At 38.3% G+C, this 14066-nt stretch overlaps 1 protein-coding gene across 1 annotated transcript in view; it reads left to right on the top strand.

Annotated features, from left to right (window-relative positions):
* Positions 1-14066, top strand: part of ATRNL1 (attractin like 1) — a 548298-nt gene that overhangs the window by 450275 nt on the left and 83957 nt on the right. The window contains exon 28 of the mRNA XM_006920939.3: positions 10426-10540. Within this exon, the coding sequence (XP_006921001.2) occupies positions 10426-10540 (115 nt within the window). The remainder of the gene's footprint in view (positions 1-10425; positions 10541-14066) is intronic.

Genomic DNA, 14066 nt, shown 5'->3' with positions numbered 1-14066 from the left:
CAGATCTACCCTAATCCAGTGTGACTTGGTCTTAAGTAATTACTTCTGCAAAGGCCCTGTTTCCAAACAGTCACCGTCTGGGTGGGCATGAAGTTTCGGGGGGTCACTGTTTAACCCACTGCAGAGACCAAGCAAGGAAATAACGAGATTTGTTTCCTTGTCAGTGCCTTTATTTGTTCTAGGTATCTTTTAATGAACCTGCCGCCTCTTTAAAGAAACCGGGCCAGCCGGATGTGTGCAGCAGGCCACGCCCATTGACAGAAGGCTCCTCGAAGGCTCAATCAATTCGACAGACAGCTCGTAGGACCAAGAGGGAGTTGGTCCTACTAATGAGTAAAACCAGGAGAAGGACAGATCATTACACAGTCTGACTGTTAATTTTTAGTCATACTGAAAAAGGAGCTTTGGGGAGAAAACGGATTTAGAGAGATATTTTAATCCCTTTTACATACTTCGCTTTCTGAAGCAAGCTCTGAGGGAGGAGTTGAGTTAACACAATCAAACTGTTTGAGGAAAAGGCCAAAAGGAATGCGGATGTATTCGGCTTGGTCACATAAGAAGTCCCATGTTTCAGGACGGCAGGCCTGCTCTGCGGATTCCAGATAGCCTGGGAGGGACCTGGATGACCGCCTGGGGACCCCTATGGTCCTGCAAAAGCATCCTCTGCCTGCTGTCCACTCTCATTTTCTCTCCCTTAGTCCTCTTGATTATAAAATTAAGGAAATTTTAATCTAGCAAATAACTGTGAGCATTGCTAGTGAACACAGAGGCTTCACGGTAACAGAGATATGTAAAAGCACATTTAGGAACATTTCTTAAGCATGTTCACCTATAAGATAGCTCTCTTTTCACTGTATGTGCAGAAAGTTTTCCATAGAATATTTACCTTTTTTAAATGGCTTTTTACCCTGAACCTTCCACCACCTGTATCCATCACCTTGGAGCTTGGTTCCAACTTTGATGCACAGGCTGGAATATACAAGTCCCATACTTTGGAAGCAAGTCTGAGAGAATGGAAGGACCCGGGAGGGAGAGACAAGAAAATGTCGGGGCATATAAATCTCCCTACTGCCCTACCGCAAATCACTAAAACAAAGCGGAAGGGAACTAGAAGGTGGTCACAGATAAAATGGCTGCTATTCAACTGGCTTTGACTAACGAAAATTGCATTTGCAAGTGATTTGACCTAACATAAAAATTTAAACACCTACTTCTTGCCAGGTACGATGTTAAATGCCTCATCCATATATTATCTTTTATAGTCTTCAGAGTAACTTGCAAGGTTGGTATTATAAACTCTATTTTCCGTATGAAGAAGCTGAGATGTGGAATAGCTAACTGATTTGCCCAAGACCCCACAAGATGTGAACCCAAGTCTGTATCACATGCAGGAAAGTCATTTGGGCCTGATGAAGTATATATAGACTTTATAACAAAATTACTCCCAAACACTATTTTCAAAATTCTTGAAATTTTGGAGGCTCTTCTGGCCACAAACTTCAAGAGACATAGGAGAACTATCACGAACTGTCAAGAAGATGTCTGTGGTCCATGGAACTGGTGATACAAATCGGGCAGTGCTTGAAGCTGATGGGTCACAGCGCCCTGATAGCAACAGGAGAGAAGATATTGGGGAGTCACTGCGATCTTTGCATCGTTGATGGATTTTACAGGGGAAAACAAACAAACAAACAAACAAAAATGGCCGTGTTACTCCCTGGCAGCTGCATGTCTTTAGGTTGCTTTTATGTAAAGAGACAAATAAGCAAAAAGCAAGCTGGCATTGGTGACTTCTTAGAAAAAAAGAAAGGAAGAAAGAAAAAAGGAATCCCTAGGGCTATAGCTATAATATACATATTCAAACATACATTTGCACCTCTGTTTATCTGCAGCATACTGTGAAAGCTGATCATCATAATGGTGATCACGTGACATCAAGACAGTGTTAAATTATGTTTAGTATATTATAATCTGGGTGAGAAATAAAGAAATGGATATTTAAGAGATCTCACATTAATTTTAAAAATCCTCAAAATAGGAAAGGCTTAGTCCTTATAGGGTTAATGTCCAGGTTTCTGGGAAAACTCTATTATCCAGAATGACTCAATCTCTAAAATATCCAGGTAGGTTTTTCTGCATAGTAATTTCATACATGTGTTTGCAACAAGTCAAATAAGCTCTTCATTCAGCGTTTTGACCATGCTTCTGTTACTTAGAATAGGCTGTGAATGGTATAATAATCATAGCAGAAAGTCATTTATTATGCTGGATCTATTAACATTTGATTCTTCATTAAGAATATTGCCATATCTGCACTTTTATTCTTTCTGCTGACAGTTACTTTTCATAGCGCTTCTTGATTTAGTTTTATGATTGAAGTTTCAGAAATAAATGTTTTAATTTAATGTTCACTTGGTGTAACAGTTTTGACCAATAGTGTAACAAAAGAGCACTGTGAGCCCCTGATAGAGAAAGGTCTGTGGGTGTCCTTTTGGGATGCTTTGCACTGTGTCTTGATGAAGGGGTGATGTGCACGTGTCGAGTTCCACCTGAGCATCTGAGCATCCTTTCTCAGCAGGTAGTGATAATCCCAGTAATGGCCAGGAAGAGTGCGAAGGGGCTGGCGAGGGACCCGGATTTCATATTCCTCTATGTATGGCCTCTTCTATCTCAGTCTACTGAACACTTCCTAGGCTTCATCCGCAATGAACTTCTTTGGCAATTAAAAAGCCATGCGTGCCTTCACACCTCTGCATTCACACTCTTCCTTCTGCCAGAAATTCTCCGCCCTTCCTCTTTCTCCTAATAAACTCCTAGTCATCCTCTGCAAGGTAAAGTCCTTCCCCAGCAGAAGAGCTGGCACTTTCTCTGCCTCCCTCCACCTCCCACCCCCAGAGCTCTGTGATCGCATGTGGCTCTAATTTAGTCACAGTTGCAATCAGCTAGATTGCCCTGAAGGAAGCTCCACCAGGGCAGGCACTGTGCCCCTGCAGCCCTTTAGACCCCCGTTGCCAGCGGGAGGCCTGGCACATTTACCTTTTAATTGAATCGATCTATCAGCTGCATTGCAGAGATCACAGTTTGCATAAATGTGATTTGGAGTGGACCAGCATGGAGAGTAAATACCAAGATCTTGATTTTTCTACCTTTTTCTACTTGTTTATATCTCTCTGCTATACCTTGAGCTTCGGTTTATACCTCTCTGCCCCCAAATTTAGAGATTTACTTTATGCACAATTTGGAAAAGAAGAAACAAATACCCATTTACCCACGAACTCTGTTATTGGAACAGCACAGTCTTAGGTGCCAGGGAAAGTTTACTCACAGTGTTTACGGACAGTCAGACTCCCTGATAAAAGCAGGGAACAAAAGTGGGGAAAACAGTCAGATACCCAGTGGCAGTGCTGATGTGACATGTGGAAGTTTGGCAGTGAGACCACATTTTCCCCACCCCGTTAGCCATCAGTAAACTCTCCTAGAAGCTGAATTTCTTAACTAATACATTTTAATCCTTTAATAGAGATTTTAAAAATACGGTTCATGCCCTCAATTAGTTTATTTTTTGAGTTGAACATGTTCTTCAAGGTAGAACAAAAAACAGTTCTAAGGCGAAGTGGAAACTGGGAGAAATGGCATGACGATGATAGCTGCTTTTTACCAAGTACTGCGTGCCATACTTTATACGTATAGATATATACTGTGCATAATTATGTTAACTCCTTTGATCCACCTAACAAGAGGAAGGTATCGTTAGCTCCATTTGACGGAAGAGGAACTTGAGATTAAGTGAATTGAGCAACAACATGAGAGCGGGGGCCTTGAACAAGGCAGTGGTTGCTGAAGGTTGCTCTCTTAGTCCTGGAGTGGCCTTGGATGACCTGGGATGGCTTCTTGTAGGTGCCGAGTTTTCAGCCCAATCTTGCAGAAATGGTGGATGCCGGCCAGCAGTCTGGATGGATGGAATGGCTTGAATGACAGCACAGGGCGGGGTTTAAGCAAGACGGAAAGTCAACTGATCTGGCAGGGACATTCGTCTCTCACACTTAGCAGTACTTGTTGAGGTCAGGAAAGTGGCCCCATTTTTTAAATTAATATATGATATACATATACTGGTTAGGTTTCTCTTTATACTGTGCTATAGAGAAAGGGTTGTTAAAAATCTAATTATGGCAATTATTTAATAGATAATCCATTTCATGTTTGGAAAAAGTACTGTCAGGAACCAACTTTTAAAGATACTCTGTTCAAAGTCACCCCCTATTAACATTCACATTTATTGGCGGGCTCAGGGCAAAGCATGATTATATGTTGCAAAAAAAGAGAGATAATATTCTCATTTTTCTGGGACCTGAATACCTGTGAAAAAATAGGTAACAAAACTACAGCTATCACAATGCAGCTTCCCCAAGTCAATGCCACATCATTAAAATTGCAGCAAAATACAGTGAAGCTGGATATCATACCATAGGTCTTAAATGTGTGTGTACGTGAGCGTGTTATGTGTGTGGTGAGAAAATGAGAACAGGACTGAACGTGGAGACATTTCAACAAAGGAAAACATTTGAAATGACAGGAAAATTAGGTTTACAATTAGAACACCTCAGAAGCAGCATATCGATTCTGTGAATATTATGTCTTATTCTTTTACCTACTTCCACTTGTAATACTTTATTCTCTTTGAATTTGCTTCCAATGCAGTTTAACCATGGTTTTGCGAGTGTCCACCAGCTGAATTTTTTTTATTAATATGAATTCTTCCAGCAAGTGAAGTCAGTTAATGTATTTTTTCCTTTATCATTTTATGAAAACCAAAAAGTAAGTAAGGAAAGAATATGATTTTTATTTCTGTCTCTTCCCAAGTCTAAACAAAAATCAGAGAATCCGTTTCTGAGATCTGGAATCTTAATTTTTGTTGATCCGATGGAATCAACACACTTGATTAGCTGTGAGCCAAGCCATCAGGCTGACTTAATTCCATGCTTACTAAATTAATTCTATTTTACTAATGTGACTAAAAACTAAATTTCATATCAATATAAACATTCATTAAACTGCAAATACCACGTCATGCAAGCTGTTGAAAAAGACTCCTTTGTTTATAGATGGATTTTGATAAGAATAGCCTGAAAAGTGTTTTAGTAGGGAATGTTAGTGATTAATGTGCAGTTGTTTGCATTTTTAATATTTCACTCGTATATCAGATTAGTATTTGTACATACTGTCAGACTTTATTCTGTCCTTGTCAAAACACTTATTACTGCTGACAGGTATAACACATCCACATTAATCCTTAATTCCTTGATTCAATCTTCTAATTGCTTTTTTGGCATGCAGTGGTGGTCATTTAGCCTTATGTGATGTATTCATCATATGGTATAATAATGTGCCTTAAAAATTAGACGTGTCATTTAAAGTATCTGGACAGGAAAAAAATTACTAAGGATTAGAAATTTCAAATTTCACTGTACTTAAACAACATGTTAGATATTGATATGCCACACGTTCTGGAGGTTGTCCATAAATCATAGTCACAGAATGTTAAAGGGACCCTAAAAATCATCCAACCTACTTTCTCCAATTGGGGAAATTTACTTAGTAACATAGTCAGGATCACACAGCTCGATAGTGGCAGAACTGGTCCTAGAACTCAGGTGTTCTGACCCCTGGCCAGAAATGGAGCAGGTATGTGCATATAATATTTATAACTGGTATCTTAAGTTGGTTCCTACTATTAATAGCCAAGCTGAGAGAATGAGAGGCTCCTTGGCTTCTTAAGCTATATTTTATTAGTGGCATCGTATAGTGGTTAAGAACCAAGCTACTAGAATCATACAGATCTAAGTTCCAGTCCTGGATCCACCACCCCACCAGCTGTGTTACCCTGAGAATATTATCTGACATCTCTGAATTTCAACTTCTTCTTTTGTAGAAAAAAGAAAATAATGCATGTAAAATGCTTAGCACAGTACTCGGTACCTAGCAACTACTCAGTAAATGTTAGTAAATAATATTTTTCAGTGTTTTATTGTCCCTTTAATATCCATAATTGGGATAAATCTGAGCCACGCCTCCCAGCTATCTTACCATGTGACAATTTTATTTATTCTTTCATTCACTCACTCACTTACCATGTGCAAAATGTACTCTGGTAGATGCTGTAGGTGAGGCAAAGAAGAATTCAACATGATACCTTCTCTGGAGGAGTAGGAATCTAACAGTGATATATAACAAATACATCAATACCTGTAGTCAAAGACTGGGAGACGTTAAGTCCACAAAAGGTGTAACAGGAGCCATATTTAGGTATTTCAGAGAGAGGAAGTGAGCATAAGGTCAATAGAGATTGATGAGAAACTGGACCTGCCCTCAGCTTGTTCCAGTGGGAAGACAGGACATTTACCCAGGTGCCATTCAAGGTAGAATGTGAAGAGGGCCAATTAAAAAACAACAGAGGGAGAGACTAAATCCCTCAGACCAGGGAAAACCTTCCCGGTTGAGTTGGCTTTGAGAGTATATAATTTTAAGAAAGTCAGAAAGCTGTAGGAAGAATCTGTTAGACAGGAGGAATGTTATGAGTGACGAAGGCACATATTATGGAAACCCTGGGCACAGCTTTTAAACCATGAGCACTAACGTTGACTAAAACACAGAACTTGTGCAGAATAAAAAAGTTTGATGCATGGGTAGACGCAAGGGCCTGGCAGCCCTGAAATGCCACTTTGGACTCTGTCTCACACAGATCATAGAGTGGCAGCCCTCAGATCATTTCTTCCCATAGACTGTCCTTTCAGCAGCAAAAATTTTGAGATTTGATGTCTTTAAAGGAAACTCATACTTTCCAGTTTACTGTAGCGCTCACCAGTTTTTGTTGGGTTATTCTAGAAGTTAAGACAGTCTTCTTACCTTTTATAGGCAGTTACATAGTAGTTACGCATACAAGCTCAGAAGATCGACTTCATCGTTCCACATCCTGGTTTTGTCACCTATTAGGTCTGCAAACTTAATTAAGTCACTTAAATATTTGAGCTTCAGTGTCGTCATTTGTAAAATAGGAATAGTCTCTGCCACATGGGATAGGATAAAACCCATGTCAGCACAGTGCATAGCACAAGGCATATCGTAAGCACTTAATAAGTGTTAGGTATTATTTTTACCCACCTGGGTCTTAAAGGAATTTGAGTCTACAGGCCCTACTTTGGAACCACTAAAAGTTTTTGAGATAGGCAATAACGTATTTTATATCTTTCGAGTCCTAAAGAATTGCAGTAAACCCTACTTAAATTGTAATGGCTGTTCCAAGGCTGTCAGATAAATCTGTTAACCCCCTAGCTTCTGCAGTTAGGATTTTCAGTGTCAAACTCGATTTGTGTGATTTTGAGAAGCGAATCCCCCAGTTAGTCACTTCGAGAGGGACAGTGGAGGCAGGAACAAGCAGCAGCCAACTTTGCTCGTTGGTGTCCTCCAAATAGCCAGTGATTCTTGCAGCAGTATTTACCCAGGACAGATCAACGTGGTGGCCTCACTTTTGGAACGTGTCATTATGAATTTTAAGACCTGTAATCTTGAAACTCCTTATGATTCTAGAAGCTTCTCTGATAACTTGTTCGTCTTTAATAGCTAAAGAGCAGAGACCGTTTATCATAGCGCCGTTACCCCCCAAAACCAGAATTTGATAATGTGAGTTTGATAGTTTTTACAACACTAGAGTGAACGAAGTCTTTTGTAAAAGTGCTGCATGCTCAATAGACAATGACTGCTAATTACATAACTGTCAGTGACGTTTTCTGGCATGGTCGGTCTATCACCATCTTCTTGCAATACAACAAATATGTAAATGCCTTGAAGTAACTCACGCTTGCCAAGTGCTGTGGGCAAACAAACCCATGCCTTATCTCTTTCAAAGGCAGCCATGGAAAAGCAGGATAAATTGTATACTTCAGTGAACATATTATTTCATTGTGAAATGATTTTCATTCGTGGTCATGTGTTTATGACTGAACCAACCGACAAACCTCAAGGTATTAGAAATATCATTCCTGCAGTTTTGTTGTTTTCTGTTGCAAAATTCAGTGCTGTAAAGGGTTTTTTTTCTTTCTTAATTAAAAATCTGTATTGAAAATGAGATTTGTCACAGATTCTTTGGAAATAATTTTTTTAATGACATGAATTCCTGCCAGACTGTCAAAGAGCTGTGGTAGTCACTAATATTTTAAATATGAATAATTCATATTTTTGCTAATATCCTTTTATGAAAATTTTATAGCCCAAAATAGACAAGGTTGTAAGCCAATTTGATTTTCAAATAGAATTATAATCTCCTTTCATATAGTTTATCAATACAAAGAAATTTCTGAAGTTTTCTGTACAATAGCAGTAGAATTAAGAGTTAGAAAATGATTTTAAGGAAGATTTTTGTGGAAGCGGCTTTGGTGGAAGCTTAATTCCTTTTCACGGTGAAGATATTTCTACACTGTCTTTATCTGTTGTTGCATCTCTGAAGTGTAAAGTAGTAAATAATTAAGTCATTTTCCACCTGAAATTTGCGGTCTTTTTTTACTAATTTTTCTCTTCAGTTGGTGCTTTAGGTATCAGCATTTAATGTTTCAAATCTTTTCTTCTAGTGTTAAAAACAGCAGAAAGGTAGCCTAACAACAATATCCACTGATGTTCTCTCAAATTGTTTCTTGTTTTTCTAAATCGCCAAAACCAGCGACCGCTGTTTAACTGTTTTTCATTTTATTTTGTTGTAATCATAAAAGTCTTCTCGTCTAATTTTCGTAATCAAATATTTTAACATGACTTTGGATATTTTGAATGGTGCTAGTTATTGCATCAAAAGCTTAACAACAAAACCGCTAAGAAAACCTTGCCTGATAGAGAAAAGATAGCTTATTTCTTAGGTGTATTAAAAGAGATTTTGATATTTCTAATGTATCACCATCCTTTAACCTAAATTCATTTTATTTTTTCTTAGTATATTTTAACCAATTGACCTTTACATATATTTTACATTTATTAAATTAGAATAAATTTCAGTAGCCTAGAAATATGGTTCGAAAAATTCATAGTATATATATTTTTTAGCCTTGGAATATGACAAGCCTATTCTCTAAATATTTACCTCATTGGAGAATGTCTATGCACGTATGCTGATTTTGACTTAACATTTTCAAAAATAAGTCTGTTAAGTTAAATGTAAGCTTTAAAGTGTAAAACCATAAATCATGTAACTTGATACAAGTATCGCACTATGGCCTACAGCCTTTTCTTGGAAGATTTTTATGCCCTTTTCTTCTAACATCATGGCCACTTTCACCTTTTTTTGAAAACTCCCAAAATGTATCTATATGCAGATAATTTTAAAACATGAGATTTATGTTGCCATAAAGGAGAAATCCCTTATAACCACATAAAACCGTTGTCACCAGAAATTTCAGTTAAAGTTTTACACGAAAGGGGACATATTTTATCTTTAATGCCCCATTAAACTTTCTAGATATGGTAGCATTCCAAAATATCCTAGGTGAATGACTACATGTGTCTCTATGTCTTCTGAAAAGTTCAAATGTCGTCAGTGGAAAAAAAAACAAAGCAAAACTAATCTGTTATAATAATTAAAGCAGTGGTATGTTTTCTTCTATTCAATTTTGCCTTTATACATAGATGTCCCTTGGATATGTCAACCATATCTTCAGTTTTTTGAGCGAAATAGCCCAAACCACCATTTCTACACTAAAACGATATCAAAACTATAGAGACAGTGAAAAGATCACTGGTTTCTAGGGATAGAGAGAGGGGGATGGGGTGAATAGGTGGAGCTCAGAGAATTTTTAGGGCAGCGAAACTACCCTGTATGATGGGTACATGTCATTATACATTTGTCCAAACCAACAAGAGTGAACTCTAATGTAACCTGTGGACTCTGTGTGATTGTGATGTGTCGATGGAGAGTCATCAGTTGTAACACATAAAGCACTCTGGTGGAGGATGTTGATAATGCGAGAGGCATGCACATGTGGGGGAATGGGTATATGGAAAATCTCTGTACCTTCCTCATAATTTGCTATGAACCTAAAATGTCTCAAAAAATAATAATAATAAAGTCTATTAAAGAAAAAAAAACAAGCTAAAAATAGGACAAAGCAAAGAGTACTTTTCAAAAATTGCACAAATATGTACTGATAAAAGTCACCAAGAAAAATGTCCTCTAACTGTTAATGACTACCATTACAAAAAATGCATATTAACTACAAGAAAATATTAAACTATTAAGAAAATGCAGCATGCCGTGTCCCAACCATTGGGAATATACAGCTTAGTTGACTGAAGCATAGATAGGAGAAAAGTAAAATAGCAATGTCATGTCCATTATGCAAATTTAAAAGGAGTTGGTTTTTTTTTGTTTGTTTTTTGTTTTTTTTTTAGGGGGCACCCAAACCCATCGCCACTGAGCCATGCGCTGGGAACAGAGCTGCCGTTCTCACTGTGTTTCTTTGTCTACCGCGTGGATCATCAGGTGCCCCTCCCCCTGGACAGTCAGGTAAGGCAAATGAGGAGCCATCAGCAGTTAAGCAACATGTGTTGATTGAACTGAAGAAATAAACAATACTACCAAATAGCACAGTAAAAATATTTACATGGTTCTAATTTAGAGTACGGTAAAATTTTATTAGGATACAAACTTTCACCCAAATATCTAGATAGCTGCATTGCCATAACTTCAAATTTTCCAGAGTTTCTTTTAGAAATACATATTGAATATGTGTGTGTGTTTATGTATAATATGCGTATGTGCATATGTCCATGCACAGACACCTCAATTTGTTGTAATTACAAGAAATCTCACTAGGAGGGCAAACAAGTTCTTGACCCTTAGAGACGGCTTCTTTTCTCCTGGTACATGTGTCCTATTGGATGCTAAATTATAAACGTGATTAGAAGATTGCTTCATAAATATGGAACCAAATTAGGGAACTTAACTCACGCATTTGGAATGTTTAGCGGCGTCAGAGGATGACAGCTTGATGCAACCATGTCAGTATGTTTACGGTACCTTCTTGCCAGACAAGTAGACTTCGTGGGCCAAGGAACCCTCTCCTTTCAATGGGCACAGCCAGTCTTTCCCTCTGATTCTCTTTTTCCTACCTAAAAAGCGTAGTTTGAATTGCGGGGTAACTATATGTGTCCTCTTGGAGGTCGTCTCATCGCTGTGACGTGGTCCACGTTGTAAACATGCTCAGTGTTGAGTGTAACTGGTAATTGAATCACAAACCGTGGTTCTTTCTTTCTTTTTGCATATCCTATTCCATCCACTTACAATTTTTAATTTTTCTGTCTCCCAGTTGTTTTCTCTAAACAACTCAGTGAAATGGATGCTTTTTGAGGGTAAGGGTGATTTCAAGTTTATCTTTCTATTCAATTCCCCCTTAAGCATAAAATAAAGTGCCAGAGATCTGGCAGGTTCTCAGTAACAGTAATTGATGATGAACTCGCCTCCCTGTTTATTTTGTCTTTTCTTGGTTCCCTAGTTAGCTTTGACCTTGCTCCTCACTTTCTTGATTTGTGTCCACCCTCACACAAAAATGGAGGTTATACTACATTACACCTTATAAACATAGGATGTTTATATAACAGAATTTCTCTCCTGTATGGGAACAGAGAGTTTCCATCACCTTTAGACTTGTCATTTACGTACCTGATAATATCTTGTTGCAGGAATTTCTACCCAAAGTTTGTTTTTAGGTGTTTATTCCAAGAAATAAACATTCTCTTCACCTTCTCATACACTGAATGAATGGCTCCCTCCCCTTTGAGAACCTCCAATGTAAATGGGTTGCAGTAAATAGAACAGTTTGGCACCGGTCAGATAAGATGGGTAATTATAGGTACTGTGCCCAGCTAATGGAAGTATCATTTTAAGGCTGGGATGCTTTCCAAAACAAACACTTCACTAATGAAAACAAGTCTGTGTGGTATACACCAAGGTTCTTCTAGATCCTTGACAAGATGACGTGCCGATGGGCCGAACGAAGGCAGCGGCCAGTGCTCTGTCCCTTTTACCTTTGCAACCTTTTCGACTGATTTGGAAGAGCCACGGAGCAGTGTGAACCGTGTCTTCGGCTGTGTTTTCTTGCAGATGCATTATGATGACTAACTGTAATTCTATCTTAGATGCGCATTGGGCTTTACACGGTGTTTTCCCGTGGTTTTTTTTTTTTCCCCCCCACATTTGATCCTCCTGACGAGCCTGTAAGATAGTATTGTAAAACTCACTTTATAAATGAGGGAGTTGAAGCATAGAAATCTTTCATATTTCTACACTGAAGAAATAATTTAGAAATACTAGAGTGTAGAGAAAAACAAACAAAAAAATGCTTATTGCTAATATTCCACGTAATTTTTCCTGATGACCTCTAGCAGAAGGCTTATTTCTCTATGATCTATAGCCCTATCTTCACAAACCAAACATTTGGAGGAGTACCGAAAGTGTCTACAGGGTTAATACAAGTAGACTCGAATTAATCAAGTAATGTTGAGCTAACTTACCATACTTTCTATAGTGCCTATAGATTGAAGTACATTGGATACCTGTGTGCATAGTTCAGAATGAGCTTTTTTGTTTAAAAAATCTAATAAATTTTTTCTAGCTATCCTTGTGGATAGGAGTAGGAAGACTCTCTGAATCTGCTCCTTCAGAATACAGTATTATCTGCTATCTGCAGTCTGCTCTGAAATACATCAAAAACATATATTGACAGATGGATAGTAGGATGGATAGCTGCACAGATATGTCACAAAGCAACTAAAGTAAATGTTAATGGGAGAACACTGTTGTTCTTTGTAAAAGTCTTTCCCTTCGGTAAGTTTTTTGCAGTAAGATGAGGGAAACGATAAAATTAAAAAGTCTGAACCTTATTGGGGGGAAAAAAGACAGTCTCTATAGAGAGACATTTTCTAGTGTTCACAAGTAGGTTTTCCCTAAACGAGCAAATGCTGACACCAGTATACAAACTGACTTTCTTCTGTCTTCGTCAAGATATTTAGTGTGTACACAGTCAATGAAAACTCAATGCCTGTGTTCCTGTGCTTATCATGGGGCCCTACACGTGGAAAGCAGTTTATAAATGCTTTTGTTGATGATGACAGGAGACCTGAGAAGCATGGCCTTGAGCAACCTCTTCCGTCTCTGAGCCTCAGTGAACAGTACTGAGCACGTGGACTAGAATTAATTCATTGTTTCCCACATTGCTCTCTCTAGGAACCCTATGTCTGAAGAGCCCCCTCCAGTATTGGTATGGGGGGCAGTATGAGAGGTTTGGGGAAGTTGAGAAGGCAGAGGAGGAGCTTCAAGGACAGACTCCTGACCCCATCCCCACTGCGTGAAGCAGAGGGTACCAGGAGTCTCCTCTTGGTTCTCGGGCTATTTATGTCTCCAAATGTTAGCATATCTAGTCAGTGATTAATTAGCATTAATTATTAGATTAAAGGTCCTCTTCTGGTACTTTGCACAATCTCAAAAATTTTGATCAGGCCCTTTTTGGAAATGTAGCTTCTTAAATGTCGAGTGATGCTTTTCATCACGCACTCTTCATTACCATGAATAAAAAGCGTTTAAGAGAAGGATGAGTTTGCGGCTGTAGAGAAGGCGGACGCATCTATGAGCATGGCAAGTTTATCTCAGAATTTGACCACTAACAAATAAGTGATTGAGAAACATTCAGGGGCTAATTTTGGTCAATTCTTTTCAGTAGCAAGCTAGCAATTTTTTTTTTAACTTAAAATATGGCATTGTCTTTGAACTTTCTTCTCTTTACACCAGCAAGTACTTCAGTAAGACTTAGCAAGTAATAATTAGACACGACCCTTTTAGTATCGGTTTAAAATTTGTGAAGTCCTTTCTATGGCTCTCATCTTAACAGAGGTCGAAAGAAAAAATGCAGACTCAACCTGTAGATGACCTCATGTGCTAATCTTTTTCTTTTTTTTCTTTTTTTTTAATGTAATGAATTTATGTGAGCAATTCTCCCTCTAGGTGGCTAAGAAGAGTAAAGGCAAAACATAAATAG

Source organism: Pteropus alecto, unplaced genomic scaffold, assembly GCF_000325575.1.
Source record: "Pteropus alecto unplaced genomic scaffold, ASM32557v1 scaffold177, whole genome shotgun sequence".
NCBI lineage: Eukaryota > Metazoa > Chordata > Mammalia > Chiroptera > Pteropodidae > Pteropus > Pteropus alecto.
Note: the sequence above shows the minus strand (reverse complement) of the source record. Positions and strands in the feature narration are given on the sequence as shown.